At 46.9% G+C, this 20,676-nt stretch overlaps 9 protein-coding genes across 9 annotated transcripts; 3 read left to right on the forward strand and 6 right to left on the reverse strand.

Moving 5' to 3' along the window:
* Positions 1–597: 597 nt before the first annotated feature.
* Positions 598–2,492, reverse strand: N7517_003729 (sugar porter family MFS transporter; the record flags this gene model as incomplete). The annotated part of the gene is made up of 5 exons (XM_056721459.1): positions 598–1,283; positions 1,366–1,696; positions 1,748–2,213; positions 2,276–2,300; positions 2,378–2,492. The coding sequence occupies 5 exons, from the start codon at positions 2,490–2,492 to the stop codon at positions 598–600; spliced, it is 1,623 nt and encodes a 540-aa protein (XP_056577709.1).
* Positions 2,493–3,146: 654 nt separating this feature from the next.
* Positions 3,147–4,749, reverse strand: N7517_003730 (uncharacterized protein; the record flags this gene model as incomplete). Its single annotated transcript, XM_056721460.1, has 3 exons — positions 3,147–3,364; positions 3,499–3,914; positions 3,992–4,749. The coding sequence occupies 3 exons, from the start codon at positions 4,747–4,749 to the stop codon at positions 3,147–3,149; spliced, it is 1,392 nt and encodes a 463-aa protein (XP_056577710.1).
* A 1,507-nt stretch (positions 4,750–6,256) lies between these two features.
* N7517_003731 (zinc-dependent alcohol dehydrogenase family protein) lies at positions 6,257–7,351 on the forward strand (the record flags this gene model as incomplete). Its single annotated transcript, XM_056721461.1, has 2 exons — positions 6,257–6,767; positions 6,819–7,351. The coding sequence occupies 2 exons, from the start codon at positions 6,257–6,259 to the stop codon at positions 7,349–7,351; spliced, it is 1,044 nt and encodes a 347-aa protein (XP_056577711.1).
* Positions 7,352–9,743: 2,392 nt separating this feature from the next.
* Positions 9,744–13,120, forward strand: N7517_003732 (putative UDP-glucose,sterol transferase; the record flags this gene model as incomplete). The annotated part of the gene is made up of 7 exons (XM_056721462.1): positions 9,744–10,011; positions 10,069–10,705; positions 10,762–10,998; positions 11,058–11,825; positions 11,876–12,641; positions 12,707–12,845; positions 12,918–13,120. 7 exons carry the CDS (start codon positions 9,744–9,746, stop codon positions 13,118–13,120), a joined length of 3,018 nt encoding a protein of 1,005 aa, XP_056577712.1.
* A 341-nt stretch (positions 13,121–13,461) lies between these two features.
* On the reverse strand, positions 13,462–14,254 carry N7517_003733 (uncharacterized protein; the record flags this gene model as incomplete). The annotated part of the gene is made up of 3 exons (XM_056721463.1): positions 13,462–13,731; positions 13,782–14,195; positions 14,246–14,254. Coding segments are annotated over 3 exons (693 nt in total), but the record flags the coding sequence as incomplete, so codon positions are not given.
* Positions 14,255–14,656: 402 nt separating this feature from the next.
* On the reverse strand, positions 14,657–15,635 carry N7517_003734 (DUF202 domain-containing protein; the record flags this gene model as incomplete). Its single annotated transcript, XM_056721464.1, has 4 exons — positions 14,657–14,693; positions 14,803–14,891; positions 14,944–15,227; positions 15,290–15,635. 4 exons carry the CDS (start codon positions 15,633–15,635, stop codon positions 14,657–14,659), a joined length of 756 nt encoding a protein of 251 aa, XP_056577714.1.
* A 323-nt stretch (positions 15,636–15,958) lies between these two features.
* Positions 15,959–16,592, reverse strand: N7517_003735 (GFA family protein; the record flags this gene model as incomplete). The annotated part of the gene is made up of 5 exons (XM_056721465.1): positions 15,959–16,109; positions 16,162–16,187; positions 16,244–16,353; positions 16,411–16,439; positions 16,510–16,592. The coding sequence occupies 5 exons, from the start codon at positions 16,590–16,592 to the stop codon at positions 15,959–15,961; spliced, it is 399 nt and encodes a 132-aa protein (XP_056577715.1).
* A 714-nt stretch (positions 16,593–17,306) lies between these two features.
* Positions 17,307–18,252, forward strand: N7517_003736 (class I SAM-dependent methyltransferase; the record flags this gene model as incomplete). The annotated part of the gene is made up of 3 exons (XM_056721466.1): positions 17,307–17,351; positions 17,399–17,688; positions 17,751–18,252. 3 exons carry the CDS (start codon positions 17,307–17,309, stop codon positions 18,250–18,252), a joined length of 837 nt encoding a protein of 278 aa, XP_056577716.1.
* A 29-nt stretch (positions 18,253–18,281) lies between these two features.
* Positions 18,282–19,801, reverse strand: pfa4 (putative palmitoyltransferase with autoacylation activity Pfa4; the record flags this gene model as incomplete). Its single annotated transcript, XM_056721467.1, has 5 exons — positions 18,282–18,691; positions 18,745–18,823; positions 18,890–19,189; positions 19,237–19,408; positions 19,458–19,801. 5 exons carry the CDS (start codon positions 19,799–19,801, stop codon positions 18,282–18,284), a joined length of 1,305 nt encoding a protein of 434 aa, XP_056577717.1.
* Between the last annotated feature and the right edge of the window lie 875 nt (positions 19,802–20,676).

Below are 20,676 nucleotides of genomic sequence, written 5' to 3' on the forward strand. Positions count from 1 at the left end.
GCACGCCCTATGTTATGCCGATAATTAGAGAAAGCGATGACAGGGGATTCACATGGTATATCCGATTGGAAGCAGGGAGTAAGAGCAACCATGAATCATTAGTTGCATGCGATCCCTGTCGAAACAATATGCATAGATGCCTTGTTTGTCAGGCTGCAACAAGATATCTTTCTCTGACACGATGGTCAACGGGACTTCGCATTGATCCCGAAGAGTGGGGAAAGAAGCGCGACGTATAGTACGTGATCACTCTCTATTGGTTAGTGTAAATTGTCTGTGAACCGGAGAGGTTGGATTCGGCACCGAGCCTACTTGGCCGAGTCCGCCACCGGACAAAAGAAAAAGCCCCGTCGTGTATTTCGGTCGTTGGCGTATATGCCGTATTTTTGGAAGTCTAGTAAGGATAGAGAACTCTGGAGGATCTTTAGATCCGGGAAGAGAAAATGAAATATCTACAGTCGGCAAAGACTATAACCTGGGCGTAAACAGAGAGGTCAGACGGTCTCTCGTCACCACTTATATAGCTACCGAAAAAAAGATGATCCAGGCCAAACACGCACTATATCGAAGATACAAGCCGGAAGCAAAATTGCCCATCTAAGTGATTTGATGAGTGCCTTCGAGCCCATGAGATCGCCCCGCAGCATGGGCCCAGATGGTAGCCTCAATCCTCGCGCGCTGTTCTATCTCCTCACTCGAGCTATTATCCTTAAAGACAGAGTCCATTTCCTCCAAAGTTTTTCCATTAGTCTCCGGAACAAACAACCACGTCCAAACAAACGACAGAGCACAAAACACACAAAAGAACACATAAGTACCATACCCAGTGTTTTGCACAAGCGGCGGAGTAATAAGCCCAATGATGAAATTGTTAAGCCAGTTCGACATTGTGGAGTACGCCATACCCTTAGCACGTAGCGAGGAAGGGAATATCTCAGCCGGCATAGCCCAAGGGATAGGACCCCAAGTAGCTCCGTAGGTCAGCATGAAGAAGCACAAGAACGCGACACAAACCCAGCCCTCTGTGGAATGCGCAGGCCAGTTGGATTGGTATTGGCTCATCAGAACGGCGATGATAAAATGCGCAAGAACCATGCAACCAGCACCACCAAAGAGCAAAGGCCGCCGGCCGAATTTATCCATTCCCCATAATGACCAGAAGCAAGCTAACATCTGGCAGATGTTGATGACTCCGGACATGTGGAGTTGCATCTCGTAGTCTAGACCCATTCCTTCGAATAAACTGGGTGAGTAGTAGATGAGAGCGTTGACGCCGCCAAATTCTAAGAGAAGGATATGAGTTAGCCTGTGTAAGAAGGAAAAGTGAGGGAAAGGGTTGGTTTCATGAGATAGACAAATACTCACGTTGGAAAAACATCAATCCAATACCGACATGCGTACGCTTCCAACACCCTTTTCGGAAACAACCCAGATAGCTCCAGACATGAAGCATTGCACGACTGGCATAACTTCCATCCTGGCACTTTGGGTGTCTCAAAATGCTCACTTCGTTGCAATAGGCTACCTCGGACCGAATCTCAACCCACTCTCGGATCACGCGCTCGTCTGTAGCATCGACACCTCGCAATTTGCAGAGGACCTGGAGTGCTTCTTCATCCCGGCCTCGGCCAGCGAGCCAGCGAGGTGAATATGGTAGGAAGGGAATCCCGACGCCGAGAAAAATGGCAGGAATCATCTATCCACATAGTTAGGAAAGAGCAAAAGATGGTCAACTGGGAAGGCACACCTGAATGAGAAAAGGAAGGCGCCACGCCCATTCACCAGGGATGTATCGTGTACCATAGGTGATATAGAACGCAATTACGATGGCAGTAACAATAGCAAGTTCTTGCAAAACAAGCAAAGTACCACGAATCTCCGGTGGCGCAATCTCAGAAATATAAAGCGGTGCCACCATAGCCAGCATACCGACACCAATACCTCCGACAAACCGGGCACCTACCAGCATTTCAAAGCTCATAGCGCCAGTCTGCAAAGCGGAACCAAAGAGGAAGATAATCACTGCAACCATGATAGACCACTTTCGGGAAATTTTATCGGCAATCCATCCCTGGTTCATTGCTCCAAGGAAGGCTCCTAGCTCGATCATGGCAGTGAGGATTCCTTTTGGAATCCTGCGCCAGGTGCATTGGGGCCGACTTCCGGAAATCGTTCGAGGAATTGATCCATTGTCAGAGTTATGGAGACGACGCCTTGGTCGTAGCCGAACATTGCTCCGCCCATTGTTGCGAAGGCGGCGCATGCTGCTACATACTTGTTCGTGAGGATACCCTTGAGGCCTGTTTTGCGTGATGGTCAGTTAGTATGTGATGGGTATAGAGAGGAATAGTAGTAGAGAGAGGGAAGGGGTGTATACCAGGTTCACCATATGGTTGTCTTTCTGATCCAGGAGGAGGTATGAGAGTAGACGGCTCCGGTTTTATTTCGGATTCAATATGTTCGGTCTCTGGGGATGCTTTCTTGTCCGCCATGGTCTTCTTGAAGTATGGTAGCTAGGAAGTAGGGTCGATATGCAAAGGGGGCAATGATGAGATATGTGTCCTAAGGGAGAATCTTAGTATGCAATTGAGAGAATAGAGTGAGGATATCTTTCAAATATAAACAAAACAGTGGGTATGTGAACTTTCTCTCATCCCACACACCAATCAGAGCAACAGCAATTACCCCAACCGGGTTCTTCCTCCTTACATTATACCGTGAAGTTGATATTTAGTGTTAGACTTGACGCCATCGACCGGGAGATAATGCGGGGAAGACCCGCTAATCCGTTGGCTCTCAAGGTTGTTCGCGGGGCCCCGGGATATCACCGAGTCGGACACCATTTCCCGGCTCGGACACCATTTTCCATAGCCGGTTGAAAACACACTTTTGATAATCGTCTAGATCAGTAGTGATCTGCACGGGTGGCTATGAGTTTCCAATCCTGCACTATTAGCGCTATACATGGTTTCTGCTAAGTTCTCTAGGCTTCGGCCTAGAGAAGTGGGCGGAAATCAGACAGTTGGCTGAGAGGTCAGGCCAGTAGCCTCAGATAGTTAACTCTAGATAAATATGAGAGATCTTTTCTGTCATGAGGAACAATTCTTTTCTCTTTGCCTCTTCGCCTTGTAGGCTCCAACAGGGTGCTATGTAAAACCACCTCCATATATAATCAAGACATCGGCAACAGCACCCATAAACGACCAGGGAGAACTGCCCTGCATGATGAGTGTCCATAGCTTTATGACTTCGGTAGCCAATTCGTCTGGTGTCGAGAGCACCGTGGAGTGTGGATCGCTGCTAATTGAGACAAGTGCTTCTTGCACAATTTCACGAACCCATTTGACAAGAACCCTTTGGTTTTCTGCTATGTACGTTAGCTTTTAGAATCATGGTCTTGATGGGGACCTTTTAAAGCTGGAAAACAAGTATCCAATACTCGATATAAGAGTTCGATTTCAATGGGGAAAAGAAAGAAAGAAAGAAAGATGCACATACCAGACTCGGAATTCGCACGAGTCATGTCACCGACTTCGCGTAGCCATTGACTTAGGAAGACTGCACATTCAAGTCCGCATAAAGCATCTTCGATGCTCCAGACAGATGCTTGGCTATGCTGGACATATCGTATACCAAGCTTGACAAGAGTGCCTAAAACCCGCGTTGCATGAATTGCTGCCAGAAACACGTGCCAGTTGTGCTTGAGAGGCGGCGAATCATGTAGAAAAGAGGCAGTTTTAACGGGATCCCAGCTTGATAGAACCTTCGAGCGTCCTGTATCGAGACAATTGCGAATATAAGCAAGACTCAGCAATGTGCTTGACGTAAAAGGTAATGGTCCATTGGGGTCTAACGGCTCCAGGTTGGACTCGGGGGTAATCTGCCATGATTCTGTCCATTTTCGAAGCGCAGCTCTGGCGAGAGAAAATGAGATCAATACCAATTTTTCACACCGCGACAAGAATTTATAGATCACGTATGACTGACTTACTCGAAAAATGCCTGACTATTTGAAGATGAAACTGGCCCTGGGAAGGGGAGAATCTGCTGGGTACAAATGATGGACTGGATCAAACCATGCAGTAGGACATAGTTGGCAACAGGCGATGTAAATGAGGGTTTGACACGAGTTCCCGATGCCGGTAATGAAAGATTTTGTAGAGCAATGTGAAAATACTCTTGTTCATTGGGGGTGTTCTGATGTAGCATTTCCCAGGTTGCTGCATCTGCCGCGGTCCATTCCGGACATGAGCAAGGAAGCCGTAGCCGGATTTCTTTGCTCAGCAAACCGGGAGGTAGATTGTAGGCGATGCTTTGGATGTTAAGAAAACAAAACACAAGTAGCTTTGTCCGTCTGTCGGATTCTTTCTGAGCCCAGGTCTCCCAGTCAAGATCCCCAGCCTGGATGAGAGTGTCATCCAAGCCACTCACCCTCATGGAGTGGACGAGTAGGCTTTGTAACATGAAGGTTTCGTTTTCCAGCTCCGGGTCCTTTTGCCAGGATGCCATTGTAAGGAGACAGAGTAGACCGCGAATCTCTTGGGCGTTATTCCTTCCAGTTTTAACTCTGGTGAAGTCATTGCTTTCTCTGTGACGGTGCTTGTCTAGGAAAATACTTTTTGCGACATAGAACAGATTATATGCTGTTTTCATCTCATATCGGTAAACCGCACCGATAGCAGTCATGGCAAGGAAAAGTCCCGGATCACATTCTTCAATTCTGAACGATGGTGCATGTGTGAACGGCATTCGAGGATAAAAGCCAGTGAAATATCCCGCCAAGAAACGTGTCAGGGAATCGGACGATGGAAGATCGAAACCAGGCATTATATTCATAATCCTCAATGAACCGAGAAGGCTGACTCTATGGGAGTCAGTCACTACTGGGAGTGAAGCGTGGGAGATAACTTGTCCACCTATCTTATGGTTAAGACTAGGGAGAAACATAACTCGAAGTAGCATACTCACCTAAAGACAGCGCGGGGATCGGAAAACTCGCGGATAACATGTTCGACATCACATGTGTAGCTGTGTGGTCATCATAGGTGTGAGGCTTGACACACATGTCACTCCCCAGATGTGCCTGTCCGCAATGGCCTGATAGTCCTTGCAGCAAAAGGTCAGCATAGCAATCATAGGGATTCGGGAGTTATCATCTAACATACCACTGTCATGATTTAAGGATTCGGTTTCTATTAATTCATTATCTAACGCACTTGATTCCCTGTCATAAAGCCGTTAGGTTAGTAACGATTGCCATAGACACTATACAGTCAAGAATTGATAGCACACCTTATCGATGATCGCTGCGGGGATGTCTTTTGGGAGACCGGGCGTTGAGAGCTGACTGATGAAAAATGTTCTCTTGTTTCTCGACTTGCCGGGCTAGGATAATTGAACATTCTATGATCTTGCAGGTGGCTTGTTGGGCTATTGCTAGAGACTGGCGGCTGCACAGGATGTTCCAAATCATCGTGCGAGGCACGTTCATGACGCCTGAGAAGATCTTTTCTCGAAAAAAGAGCACCACATGGGCAACTGAATGGCTTTTCATTGGTGTCTATTGTCGTGTCAATATTGTGTCTAGTTTCTGGATATTGATTTACGAACGTATTCGCGTGTGACGCTGTAGATGTTCCAAGCGGCGAAATCCACGGTGGCAAAACTTGCAGTTCAATGATGCCTTGTCTAGCGACTGAGAAGGGCGATTTGGATCCATGCCATCGAGGTTGAAATTGAGACTGGATATCACGAGAGAGTGAGATAGTAGATCTTGCGTGCTAGGTGTATGTTCTGTGAAGAAACATCCATGGTCCACGAAAAGGATTTCCTGACTAATCAACAGGGCGAGTAGACGAGCCCTAGAGGGCGTCTCTCTATAACCCTGGAGGTACCTGGCAGAGATTGATGATGTAACCTCATAATGCTTAGAAATAGAGTCGGAGAATTTTCCCCGAGATAATCCTCGGACACTTTCAGTGGTTAAGCATTGTGGAGATTCGTTGGAGATTATGTTGGAGAGTAGAGTTTGGTATCCACCGACATGGAGAAAAGACCCGCTTTAATAAATCCACTAACCTCACTTCTTGATGTCTATGATGAACCAATTTTTTGGCAGTTGGATTACACATCGCGTAGAAGTATCCAGCAAAGTTATAAAAACCAGCAGCTAGCCCAGTATCTGAACTAAATTCTAACTACCAACTCTCAACTCAATTCACCGTATCCCACTCTACAACACAATCGTTTCTTCGACATGTCGCAGACTGTGATTCGCATCGAAGGGGAGCGAACTTCAGTCCAAAACCTGAAGGCTTTCAAGGAGGCTATTCCCGAGCCTTCGAAACATGAAATTTTGATCAAAGTTCACAGCGTCTCCTTGAACTACCGGGATATTGGGGTGGCTACATCGTTGTACCCATTTCCCGTGAAGGACAATGTTGTCCCATGCTCGGATGCTGCCGGTGTTGTGGTCAAGGTCGGTGAAGGCGTCAGCAAATTTGCTGTGGGAGATCATGTTGTGGGAACATTTGACCCGACCAACCTCTTCGGTCAGCAGTCGGATTGGCTGAATGGCCAGGGAGGCCCTGTTGATGGTGTTCTTCGTGAATACTTTTCTCTTCCGGCATCCGCTGCTGTCAAAGTTCCAAAGGAATCTCCTCAAAGCTTCTCGGAGTGGTCAACTTTGGTCTGTACCGGTGTAACTGCTTGGAATGCCCTTTATGGCGCTGTCCCTCTGAAGCCGGGTCAAATTGTACTCTGTCAAGGTATGGGTTATCATCCACCAATATACGTCCCTTTACTAACCCCATATACAGGGACTGGAGGTGTTGCAATCACTGGATTAATTTTGGCCAAGGCTGCTGGCGCTACTACAATCGTCACCTCATCTAGTGACGAGAAGCTTGAATTGGTCAAGTCTAAGTTTGGGGCTGATTATGGTATCAACTATAAGAGGCACCCAGAATGGTCCAAGGAGGCCATGAGGCTCACTAAAGGAGAAGGTGTGGACTTTGTTCTTGAAAATGGTGGCTCTGGAACTATCGCAGAGAGCATCAACTCGATCAAGATGGGTGGAAACGTGTCTGTGATCGGCTTCCTCTCACAAGCGGACCAATCAGAGATGCCTGACGTTGCAGGTATGGCTCTTGCCAAGGGCGCCATTATTCGGGGTATCACTGTTGGTTCCACTCAGCTCCTTCAAGATCTCGTCCGATTTGTCGCTCGCAAAGGACTGCGTTTACCTGTTGAGAAGGAGTTCTCTTTCACTCGGGAGGATGTTGTGAAGGCTTATGAATATGTTATGTCGGGATCACACATTGGCAAAGTTTGTATTAAGGTGGCTGAATGAATGACCGCAAGTTAGATCTAGAATATGGACCAGTTCTATCCAATCCACAATTCCTTCGGTTACTATCCACTAGGTGGGCCAGACCTGGCTCATATTTGAAATTCGATCACTGTAGTGCTTGGACGATCTTATTTTCTGTTGGAAGAATCTGCCTTCAAAATGTTCCGGCTGGATTAGAAAGCTCAAGGCTAAAGCCAGCTATTCGAGAGGATTGACCAGAAATGCCCGTCCAAAGTCTGATGTGCCGCTATATCCCGGAAGGTGTACTATAGCCCTGGGTTTGTCAACATTGCACGGGAACCCCGGGAGGGCACCTCGGGGGCTCTCCAAGGCTATAGCTTGTCAGATAAGTCATCAAAGCTCGTCCGAGGAAAGGGTTATTTGTAGCACATGACTTTTCAAACCGTGACGGTTCTCCTCTCCCCCTCCAAGCCACTCTCATTCGTCGTACATTCGAACATAGATTTATCTTTGTTCTGCCAGAATAATCTTCTCTATACCCAGGAGAAATTATATAAATACAAACCCGGGGGATATCATCCAGTGACCCTCGGAGATACCTTTAAGAGTGGTCGCTACGAAATTCATCATAAGTTAGGATCTGGAGGATTTTCGACTATGTGGCTTGCCAACGACAAGAAGTCAGCTCATAAAGTGACCCAAATTTTGCCCGCCACGGCTAATATGATGCCAGAGAAAATAAATAGGTCTCGTTGAAGATCGTGACCGCAGATTCGTCATAATCGCGCGAGCTACAAAACATAAGGCTTCTTTGAGAGCATTCTAGTGGAAATATTTCTTCAAAATACATCATTGAACTACTCGATGACTTTACTCACGATGGCCCTAACGGAGTCCACCAATGTCTTGTATTTGAATTACTTAGCCCTACAGTTGATATGGTCCTTAGAGATTATCTTGAGGATAATAATAAGCTCGAGCCAGAATATATACTCCGAATGTCTACGCAGCTCCTAAAAGCCATCGAGTTTATTTATAGTATTTTAGCATATGCTATGGCGGTAAGAGCATTGTTTCCTATGCGGATTTTGCAACCTAGAAGTCTAGCGCAATTGTGCCTAAGTGCTAACTCTTAAACATATAGATATTAGCGGCCGGAACATCGCATTTACTTCTAATAACGTGTTGAAATCACCCGAGAAAACGTTTCTAGATGTTCTTAGACCTCCAAAAATCGATCTACTAGTCCGTATTAATAGCACGCCTTTAGACAACGGATTGCCGACCCAGCTAGTTAAGGCAGCGGAATGGGTTTAGTGGATAGACGAGGACGAGGAAGATATTCGGCTTATGGATATGGGAGAGAGGTTTCTCAGAGGCGAGGAGGCTAAAAAGTTAGCTCAGCCAAGTAATTTGCGAGTTCCTAAGACGATGTTCTAGGCCCACTTTGATTATCGCCTCGATTTATGGCGTGCAGGTTGCATAGTACGTCAATATACCCATTTTCTCTCATTCCTTTTAGATCTTACATACTCATAGAGGCGTGAATTCTAGGTTTACGCTTTCTTATTCACGAACTACCCATTTTCGTATTTTAGCGGAGACGAATCTCTTATTTCCCAAATGATTGATTTTGTGGAGAGACTACCAGCCGAATGGGAGTCTCAGTAGAAAGCAATGTAGACTGAACTTACCCGTGATATAGAGCTAAAAGAAGGTAAGCAATTGGATCCACTATAAAGGCTTTTGTTAATTACGCCCAAAGACTACGAATCTTCGAAGTTTGAACGCAAATTGCAGAAGATGTGCACGAACGAAAGCTTCAACCTCTATTGCAAGTCGCAAGGGTTAATGCGATTGCTACCATCTAATCGCATTACTGCAGACGAAGCACTTGAATTATGCAAGAAATAGCTACATAATGTCTAGAAATGAATTTCAATACGAAGTAGGCAATGGTTTTCTACCTCGGTAGGTGAGTATCCACTAGGACGTGAGCCAATGAAAAATCCTCAAAGAGCCTCCCGAGGTAAATCGGCGCTGATCCCGAGACCCACGAAGATCCGGGAAGCCTTGGAACGGGAACTACGGCAGTCGATTACCACATTCAACATAAACACTGACCGCTTCACTCACCGCTAGCCTTTAATTGGTCCTAATGCGATATTATGTATTCAGATGGATGTATAAAATTATACTGCAAGCAGAATCCAAACTGGTGCACTGGCGGTAATAGACTGCCGTGGGACCCTTCTGACATCATCGAGTAAAGCTGATCATGTTCTTTTTAATGATCTCTAACCCCGCCAACATATGGTCAATTCTAATACACATACTCATTGTTACTATCATTTGGTGAAACATACGCTGATCTCGCTCCTGCCAATCTTGACTTGCTTCTAGGCCACACCAGGCCGATCTCCCGCGAAGAATGGACTCGGACTCGGCACCACAGAGTATGAGGCGCAGGTCTAGCCGCCGTGGGTCAATACAATCGGAGGACTGGCCTGAGGCCATCCCTATGTCGATTCCCACGCATCGCGAGAGGAGGGACTCGGCACCACATATTACGAGGCGCAGGTCCAGCCGCCGTGGGTCAATACAATCGGGGGACTGGCCTGCGGAAGTTCCTATGTCGCTCTCCCCGCACCGCGAGCGGAAGCACCATGGAGAACGAAACGGCGGGGTTAAAATCCTGAGTTCGTGATAAAATACAGTGTTACTACAAACTACAACTAACGGTGGATCTTTTGTAGGTGATGGCCGCCTTGATATAAAGATCAACGAGCATATGCCACAACTCGCAGGGCTATTGAATCGCATCCAAACGTCAACAAAGCCACCAGACCTGGAGGCTCTGGAGGGACAACCGACACCAGAAGCAATACCACCAGATGAAGGCAAAGACTTCCCACTGAAGCTGAACATCGTCATTCAAGTGATCGGGTCTCGGGGTGATATCCAACCGTTCGTTGCGCTAGGAAAAGAGTTGAAGGCATATGGACACCGCGTACGACTAGCAACCCACCTCGTTTTCCGGGAGTTTGTACTTGACGGCGGCTTGGAGTTCTTCAACATCGGTGGTGACCCAGAGGAACTGATGGCTTTCATGGTCCAAAATCCCTCCCTACTCCCCGCATTCAGCACGATTCGCAGTGGAGCCATCCAGAAACGCCGGCGCGAAATGAAGGAAATTATATACGGCTGTTGGAGATCATGTATTGAAACAGGCGATGGTACAGACCTGCATCAAATTAAAGAAGATCCCTGGAGTGAGGTGGTGGACTATCGTCGCAGACCATTTGTTGCTGATGCAATAATCGCTAACCCGCCCAGCTTGGGCCATATTCATTGCGCACAGCGGCTGGGAATTCCACTTCATATGATGTTTACGTGAGTCCATTCTCAGACATCAATATCGAGCGACACCCTAATGCAAATTTTTCTAGAATGCCCTGGTCGCCTACCCAGTCGTTTCCGCATCCTTTGGCTGTTCTCCACCAGCAGGATTGCAAGCCAACAGTTGCAAACCTCGTATCCTATACCGTTGTGGATATTATGATTTGGGAGGGATTGGGAGATCTCGTCAACTCGTGGCGAAAGAGGTGCCTCGCACTTGATCCGTTGGATTCAATTACGGCGCCCAGTCTGCCCCAGCGCCTCGGCGTCCCGTTCTCATATCTGTGGTATGGGCCGACCCAAAGTTGGTGGATTTGAACAATTAACTAACTATGGTTTTCTTCAGGTCCCCGGCATTGTTGCCAAAGCCACGCGACTGGTCTGATCACATCGATATTTGCGGCTTCAGCGTGCTACCTACAAAGTCAGACTACAAACCTCCAAAAGAGATAGAAGATTTTCTAAAAGCAGGACCCACTCCAATATACGTTGGATTCGGCTCTATTGTGGTAGAGAACCAAATAGAACTAACTCAAATCGTGTTCGAGGCGATAGAAAACGCCGGCCAGCGAGCAATCATTTCAAAAGGCTGGGGAAACCTCGGAGTCGAAGACGTCGATGTACCAGATAATATCCTCATCGTCGGCAGCGTACCACATGACTGGTTATTCCAGCATGTGTCATGCGTGATTCACCACGGTGGTGCGGGTACCACTGCGGCAGGGCTTTCTCTTGGACGACCGACCATTATCGTTCCATTCTTCGGAGACCAACAATTCTGGGGAGGAATCGTTGCAATGGCTGGGGCCGGGCCGCAGCCTGTGCCTCACAAACAACTCACTGTTGAGAAGTTGACCGATGCAATCAAGACGGCACTAGAACCTTCAACTCAAGAGAAGGCGCAAGAAATCGCAAATAAGATGCAGAAAGAGTCCGGTGTGCGGGATGGGGTACGCAGCTTTCATCGGCATCTCAACTTGAAGACGTTACGATGCACGATATGTCCCACCCGTCCTGCTGTATGGCATATTAAGCAAACTTCTATTGGGCTCAGCGCTTTTGCTGCAGCAGTACTGGTTGAAATGGGGGCTATCAAACCAGAGAATGTTGCTTTGTAGGTTGACCTCGAGCAAGATCGTTTCAGACCACTAACCGATTGTCCAGAAACCGAGCATCGGAATACGACACCTACCGCAATCCCGTAGGCCCTGTCAGCGCAGGAGCCCAGGTGCTAGTCGGAGCCATTGCGAACTTTGTGACCGGGATTGGCGAGGTCCCTTATGACATCGTTACTGATTTCGTCACCGCCGGTCGTGCGATAGGTCAGACTCGTGCCCAGACTGATTCTTCAAGAAGGTTTTCGTGGAGGAAATTCCGCAGAAGTCAAGAGTCAGATACGGATAGTGATGAGGAGCAGTATCATGAATCCGCCGAGTATCATGAACCTGCCGATTATCATCAACCTGCCGATTATCATGAACGTGCTGAGTATCATGGTCCCGCCGAGTGTCAAGGACTTGGCCAGTTCAATAACGATAACGATGATGATAATAACGAGGATGGTACTGCTATTGATGATGGGATAAGTCTCGACCCAAACGACAACGAAACCGACAACGCGAGACACAACAAAATGAATCATAATTTACCGGCTAGCGCCGTTGGCCCGAGAAACCGCTTGCCGCGTGATCAAGCGGAGCTGTTGAGCTATCTAGAGTCACCCAGAGGGAATGGTGTAATCTACGAAATACGCACTCACGGGAGTCGAATGTCGAAGAAGTTTTTGAAAAATATACTCTGGCTCCCAACAGACCTGACTCTCAGCATGTCCAAAGGGTTCCACAATGCGCCGAGGATGTACAACGACCAAATGATCAAAGAAACGCCAAAAGTTGTCGGCTTCCGGAGTGGACTCGAGGCAGCTGGAAAGGTATGTCACCTGTCACCTGTCTTTGGCGGTCAAAAGGTCCGAGCTAATCCTTGACCTTTATCTAGGAATTTCGAGATGGCTTTTACTATGGTATCACGGGATTGGTCACACAGCCTCGATATGGTGCCAAGCACCAAGGAACGAAAGGGATGGTCAAGGGAATCGGGAAAGGAATTGGCGGTGTTTTCCTCAAACCACCAGCAGGTATGTTCACGCCATGTGTCAGACACTCGCTCTTTCATCATGCGCATCCAATTCTGACTCAACTGCATCTAGGTCTTTGGGGACTGTTTGGATATCCTTTGGTTGGACTTCGCAGAAAGCTTCAAAAATCATTAGGCAGGAGCCAGGAGCTTGGTATTATGGCGTCTCGGATTGCGCAAGGTATTGAAGACATGCAGGCATCGACTCCCGACGAACGCGCAGATGTTGTTAGGAAATGGCATGTTCTTGAAGAGGAACTTCGTGCCTCTTACTGACGAGATCTTCCGAACAACCAACCTATACTACGCTCACCATGACTATTCTCATACCAAATACCAAAGGTCTCCTAGTGTATCATAACAGGGGAAGGATCGCATACATGTACATATACGCATTAGTTTAACTTTAATAACCTACGAGTTTCATGAACTAAGTCGAATCATGCAATTGGTTCACTTTGGAAAATATTTTCTTGTTCTCACAAATCAAATTGTCTCTGGTGTAGCCCATGAGAAACGAAGCACCAAGAATGAATATACGTATCTTTCACATAGACAATGTTGGTTAGGTGCAAGATATTATATTCCGCAATCTTACAGCTTAATCTAAAACGCACCCCCCCTGCCGCGGCTATTATAAGTAGCAAGAGGAGAGTATTCCGCTTCTCCCTCTCACCAATTATCATACACATAGCCGTCGTCATGATCAATTCATACAATCGAGTCTTCCTAACATTCCGCAATTCACTAGCTGCAGCTTGCTCGTTCCAAGCGGGGGAATGGTCTTCATCAAGCAGCTTGGATACCGCAGAATCGAAAATCCACAACTGGCCAAATTTCCGGCACACGAAGCTTGGTGTGAAAACTCGATGTTGGCGTATTCGAACCTATAACGTCGAGGATTCAACGAAAATGGAGAATTCCATTCGAGACGTACTGCTTCTTTGGCAACAGCTGGTTGTAAAATAGCCGTATGTGGTGCTGCAGAGTAAGGAGGGCTGGAGCATCCTGTTTGTGAATACTCCAAGTCGTGCTTCCCAACTTCAGTGACATTCTCCATATTCTCTATCTCAACGGGAGCATCATCCAAGGCTTTCCCTTTTTTCTTTCTATCGGCAAATTCTCCCTTTTCCGCCTTTCCTCTCGCATTTACCTGGCGGTGATACTCTTTCCCACTCTCCCCCCACACCCTCCACGTACGGACTTTATACCCTTTCAAAGCACGATCATCGTTGAGGGTTGTATTGTTTGGGTTACTGCGACATTCCCATTCCACCACGCCTCTAGGATCAATGACATCTTGCAGATTATCGCCGGACTGGATTGTCCAATTTCGCCAAAAGCCTCCGCACTCTATTAGGCAGATCGGTAGTCCATTCTTTTTTCCGCGGCGGAGTGTACGTGGCACATCGTGGAATAAGATTTTTGGGCGTGCACGAATTAGCTGTTGGATTCATTGTCTCGGTCTTGCGTTCTAGAGTCTCCTGCGAGTCTCTTATTGAATATGAACTCCTTTTTAGGGTTTAGGAATGGTGTGATTGAGATGTGCTCGTCGCCTTTGTGGTAGACGTGCCAGACTGATAGGCAATGTCGTTTGGAGAGTGCTTCGTCGAGGGTTGACATATTTGTTCGGAATCGGATGATCAGTGGTGATGTGTCGCAGGAACTTCCAAGGCTTGTGGTAATTTTGCATGCATAAGAGATATGGCTGTCTTCTAGGGACGGGACTCTTGATATATTGCACGTTGAATACGAGGGACGTGCCAAGCGTGAGATTAGACGGATTTGGCCCAGTAGAAAGCCCTCAGTGAATCATAGCTCTGCTACGAAGTGTGCAAGAACAACATAGCTGTAAATCATTAAAGTTATTTACTTAGCCTAGCTATAAGGCTGATAATGCCTAGAGTTGCTAAGACAGGTCTAATACAAACTTATATCTATGAACTGCCACCACTCACCTGCCCAATATTTGTCGAACAAACATAGACGCGTCCATATCAACCTCAATCATAATAGCAGTGGACACAATCAACACTGTCAGAGTGATCTAGCCAGCGTCAGTTACATCTCCAAAACCAAAAAGCATTTGCACCACTCACACAACCCAATAATATCCCAACAGAATTCAATTCCCAGCCTCCAGCATAAATCTTCCCCCTAGCAATAGCATTCTGCTGTCTCCAAAATCGATACGCCCCAACCAAAGCCACGAGAATACCCACACAGTAACACGCGACCGAGAGGGGTGTACCGACCTTACGAAATCCAAGACGATCCGCCAACGCCTCCGCCGCCTGCAGACGGAACAGCTGCGCAATCAGCACTCCTTGCTGGGTGACAACGACAGAGGTGCGGATATACGCGAGGAACGTTCTCTCCAAAGCTGCGCGCAGAGTCAGTATTATGCAGATCGACAAGTCCCAATCACAATGGCAGAACACGCACCGAAGTAATCTCGACTGCTCTTATGTGGCACAGTTAGAGTAACATTATGCGTCCAAAACTGAGTGAGTTTCCCCCAAGTCCCCTTCCGAGCCTGGCGGCGTTGCCGCGTCTCGGCACGCGATGCGAGAGCGCGTGATGTGGTGCGACGCGTTACAACGCGATATTCATCGCCGGATGAAGCAGACGGCGTTGAGTAGTACAGCTCATTGTCCTCGTGTGTTTGGATCTCTTGGAGCTCATGCGCTTCGTGGTGATTCAAGTCGTTGTCGTTGCGCGATCGGATGTTCCGCAAAATGACACCCGATGGTCGTCTAGGACCAGAAGTTTGAGTGGGGACTTCTGTCATATTTTCATGAATGATTCAGCCAGGTGAGAATAGCATGACTACGGCGGAACTCTCTGTTACCGTTGTCTTGGGGGGTGAAGGGTCAAAGCAGGTTCTCCACGGATCGACGGGGTTTGTCCCCGCATTTTCACTGTACGGCTTAGCTCTGTAGCAGCTCGAGGTATATACAATTGAAGCTATGTTGTACATTATAGGACATGGATTACATGTGCTAAAACTATTGTAATGCATACATAATAAAATATATTCTTTCTCTGTATGTACATTTTCTCGTATCATACCCACTCAAAACATATGAATTCCCCTCTAGCTTCGCATTGATATTATTCTAGCTTTTCTCCGGTATGATCAAGGGTTATCCACTCGTATTGGTTTTTGATAAACACCTCAGCCGCAGGAGGAGAAACGCTGTCAAACAAGGCAGCCTTGAGAAAGACTTTTCCGGGGGCTTTAGGGGTCTTGGTAAATACTGGGCTGTGATGGGTGTCAGCTATTGCTATGACTGGGTTTATATCATTTTACATACCTGCCACAGCTGGAACAGAAATGACGCTATTTCAGGTCTCAGATATAGTATTCAAAAATTGATAAAGGAGCTATGCACTTACCTTCACAGTATTGCCACTGGCAGACTTCTTGTCCTCATAGATCTTCAATGTCGCATCTGGGTCCTCGACGGTCATTTCATCCTCATTAATAAAGTAATTAACAGAGAATGCTAAGATGGTTGTAAGTAAAATGTATATTGTTCCTCAGCCATAGTGAATGTACTCACGACCACCACCTGCTCTTTTGCAACAATTGCTGTATTTGCAAATCACTTAGTATGCTATTATGGAAATAAGGGATTTCAGGTTGCAAGCAGATTTCATACCAATGGCAAACAACTGAGCTCGGGGGTTGTTGGGGAAGAGTGATGCGAATACTCTCGCAATTGCAATAGCCTTGATAAGACATGTTTTGTGATTGGCTAGTAGAGCTGTAATTCTCTATCTCAGTATGAAACAACCTTGTTAGATCTTCCCAATATATTTTTGCAGGGGGGATTTTGTTCGAAAATTAGTGGAGCTCAAAGGAATTGTTCCGTCATTGTCGTATCCCCGCTACGTCATTGCGATACCACATAGATGTGACTTTGATCGTTTCAAAATCTAGAGAAAGGGATATGGGTAGTATATGTATGGAGAGCAAGCTTTAATATCTTTTATCCCGACTTGTGATTCTAGAGGCATCTCTACGTATGCGGAATGGACATACCTTATCTCAATCGGGTAGGTTAGTGAAACTCGTACAGTCTGTACAAAGCTGCGCGGGTTTGGATATCACCATCAATCTAAAACATCAAACTATTCGAGAAGAGAAAGGTTCTAGAACTTCTATAGTGTCCATAGGTCTGTGCATCCCTGGCAGGGCGCATACTTTCGAGTATATGCGGTCCGATATCGGCCTCGTTATACTACCTCCAACACCTGGCCACTCTACAGAGAGAAAACATATAAGAGAGCCCATCAGACTTCCCAACGACCAGGAAATAATTGAAAATCTCAAAAGGAACACAACCCTTGAAACATTCTCACGTGTTGATTAACTATCATTTCTCTTTCTCACTCATATTTAACGCCAAGACTACTATTTCTCCACTTCTCCATACTTTCATCGGCCAAATACACCATGGCGTCCAATACCGAGGGACCTAAAGACCACTGGTCAGCCGAAGTATGTATTCATCTCGATGTGTGGATATAATCATTAACAAAGCCTAGGCATACTCTGCCTCCGCATCCTTCGTGCACTCCGCGAAAATCACCGGCAAGCTCCTCACCTCCCTGGACCCCAAGCCAACAGACAAGGTCCTTGATGTTGGTTGCGGCGATGGAAAATTTACCGCAAACTTCCTTCCCGCTATAGAATCCGTCTTAGGCATTGACTCGTCTGCATCCATGATCGAGTCTGCCAACAAAGACTACGCAAGTCCCAAGGCCAGCTTCCGCGTTGTGGATTGTCGGTACCTAGAGAACGAAACCTCCATTGTGAATGGATCATGGGATAAAGTGTATGTCTTTGATTATAATACATGGCACGCGATGTATGTAACGACTTCTAACAACTAGACAGAATCTCCAACGCAGCCCTCCACTGGATCTTACGTGATGAGTCGACACGCATGTCGACACTTCGCGGAATCCATGGCTGCCTGAAGCCTGGTGGCACATATGTGTTCGAAATGGGCGGACATGGTAATGTTGCCGAGATGAAGACGGCCCTTGTTTATGCACTGGTGCAGCAGGGTATCCCCGTCGAACAAGCAAGAGAGACTAGCCCTTGGTTCTTCCCATCTGATACCTGGATGAGAAATGCTCTGGAAGAGATCGGGTTCAAGGTTGAAAATGTTGAGCTTGAGTACCGCCCGACAAAACTCACCACTGACGCTAAGGGTGGTTTGGAAGGATGGGTTAGACTGATGGGAGCCCAGTTCCTGGAGGTGCTCCCCGAGGAAAAGCGGGATGCTGCAGTAAAGCAGGTTTGCGATGTGCTCCAGGACGTGGTTACTCGTGGTGAAGATGGAAGCCAGTGGCTGGGATATGTGCGACTGAGGGGTATTGCGAAGAAGATCTAGTGATATAGATGATATTCGTTGGAAAGGGCTCAATTAGCAGATTGCTGCTTCCGTCGCTGAATGAGAACACCAAGAGGAATGTCTTCCTCGTCATAGAACTCTGCTTCCTCATCCACTCCAAAGTCACGCAGTCGTTCTCCTTCGGCATTTCGCCATGACTCTTCGCCCTCGTCTAAGTCACCCTCAGAATCAGATTCGGACTCATCGCTATCATTTTCAGCGTAGTCGTCTATTTTGTGCCGATCGTGGAATGGTTTCCGACGTTGTAGGCCTGGAGATTGCTGAAATCGCTTCATGTCTTCCTGTTTGCGACGGTTGAAGGCATCGATCTCGTCCTGAATAGTTGCGTACGTAGGCATGCTGATATTGCTAGGTGGCCTTGCACTGACCGGCAGCGGGATTCGATCTGGATCCGGAGGTGGCCATGACACACCAGGGTCTAACAAAATTGATCAGTAATCGAAAAGCTAGAATAGTGACTCATTCACTCACCCTCAAAGTCATTGGTTTCGAACTCCCAGCCAGACCTACGATCAGGCGTTGCAGCCAGTGGCCAGAACCAGCTTATGACCTAGAGAAACATTAGCTTGCATCTTTACGTGTCTGGAATATTTTGACCATGAACAGGTATACTCACATTCGCGCTTCCGCCCATGCTTTGCTTGATGTTAGCCCAAATCCCAATGTCGTATGGGTATTCCTGCTTTTTTATGGGAACTCGAATTCCTCCAGGACCCTCAAGATACCCGCCCAGCACACGGGCTCGACGGACAAGAGTAGCATGTCTCTCGATTTCCCAGGTTTCAATGGTGGTTGTGTTAGATCCAATCGCCCAAAGACTCCTAACCAGGAGAACAAAAAGACCGAAAGTTGTAAGGCTATTTACCACAAGCAGTATAAACAAGTGGATGAGCTGTCCCAATGTGGGGCCCATATACTATTCATCATTAGCGAGGTCAATGGTGAAGTACTCGAGTTACTTACGCTTGGCAGATGGCTGTTCTTCCATACAAATGAGGCCCGCTGCCAGAGAAGAGTTTCCAGATAGGACATTCCAACAGTCGCATAAAATAGAAAGCGCATGAAATGCGGGAGGGTAAAATGTGAGACGCAGTTTGAGGTCCAGGGGCAATGATGATCCATTTTGGGAATGCATCTGGGAGAAGATCAGCAAAAGTCCCCACATCAGACATTCCTCATCGCACCTTTTACAGGTCTTGCAGTGGTGAGCGCGAGGCGGTTTATAAGCTTCGCATCTACGACACCATCGCTGGCGACCAGCGAGTGCGGCACCTTCTTGCTCTTTGGGTTTTGGTCGCTCTTCAGCCTTGGGAAGTCGGCCGGGATCTACAAAGCATGTTCGGTAATAGCATATCCAGATGCACAAGGCGAAGATATTGATTTTCCAAGTTTCATCCGTTGTGAGTGGCACAGACTCAAAGTGCAGAAAGAAGTACTGTGATGTGTAGGCGAGGAAGGCGATCAGCACACTGACGGCGGGGATCGCAAGCTTAGATATTGAAAATTCCTCGCCAAACATTTCAGCCATTTGAGTGAGCAAGACTGAGAAGCTACAGAGGCGTGAAGTTGGACGTGTTGTTTATCGGAACCGGGGTGTCGCTGTGCTGACTAACGAGGCTGGTCCCGACATGTAGATTTGGCCCAAGCTTTTTATACAATAGGTTCATGAAAGGGTTTCCAGTCTAGGATCTTCTATGTTATGCTGTGAGTTATACAGTTTACACTACAACCCCAAACAATCCCAGTAGGGCTTAAATCAATACCAGGCGGGAGGGACTAAGCCCGTTTATGCCTTTTAAGTCTCGCGAGGTTAAGTGCCTTCAATAGCTGTAGAATAAGGCAAAGTTGACTTGATCCCAAAATGCTGGCAGACATCAAATCGATGCCATGGTCTAGTGGTATGACGAAGTATTGTGGTAATGTACAGTAATGTGCACAGGTGGCACCATTCTTTTTTTTTCCTGACTCCATACTCTTGCTTATACGTGAGTGTTCCACCGAGACACGCAAACTTGAATAAAATTATCTCTTGTGTATGTCGGTGAAAGTATAGGTTATTAATAACGTAGTCACTGAACGCTCATCATCTTATATCAATTACCTTGATATTGTATGGTATGTTTGTCTTGAATTGAATTTAGTGTTAACAGTATAGACCCAAGAATAGTAGAATATATATATCGCGCCAACACGTGAAACTAAAGTGAAGCCTTGGCAACAGACTATCGAAATCGGGCATCTATTGTCAAAATATCTCAACATTAGATAGTTCTACGTAACATATGTAGTAGGAGGTATCTCATGTATAGAACAAAAGGCTCAAAGACAATGAAGGCATGGCCCCTCACGTGACCTCACGGGCCAACGGCCAGTGTTTATCGATTACCGCTTTGAGCAATTTGT

The sequence above is a fragment of the Penicillium concentricum genome (genome assembly GCF_028827145.1).
Source record: "Penicillium concentricum strain IBT 3081 chromosome Unknown utg000002l_segment0_segment0, whole genome shotgun sequence".
Classification (NCBI taxonomy): domain Eukaryota; kingdom Fungi; phylum Ascomycota; class Eurotiomycetes; order Eurotiales; family Aspergillaceae; genus Penicillium; species Penicillium concentricum.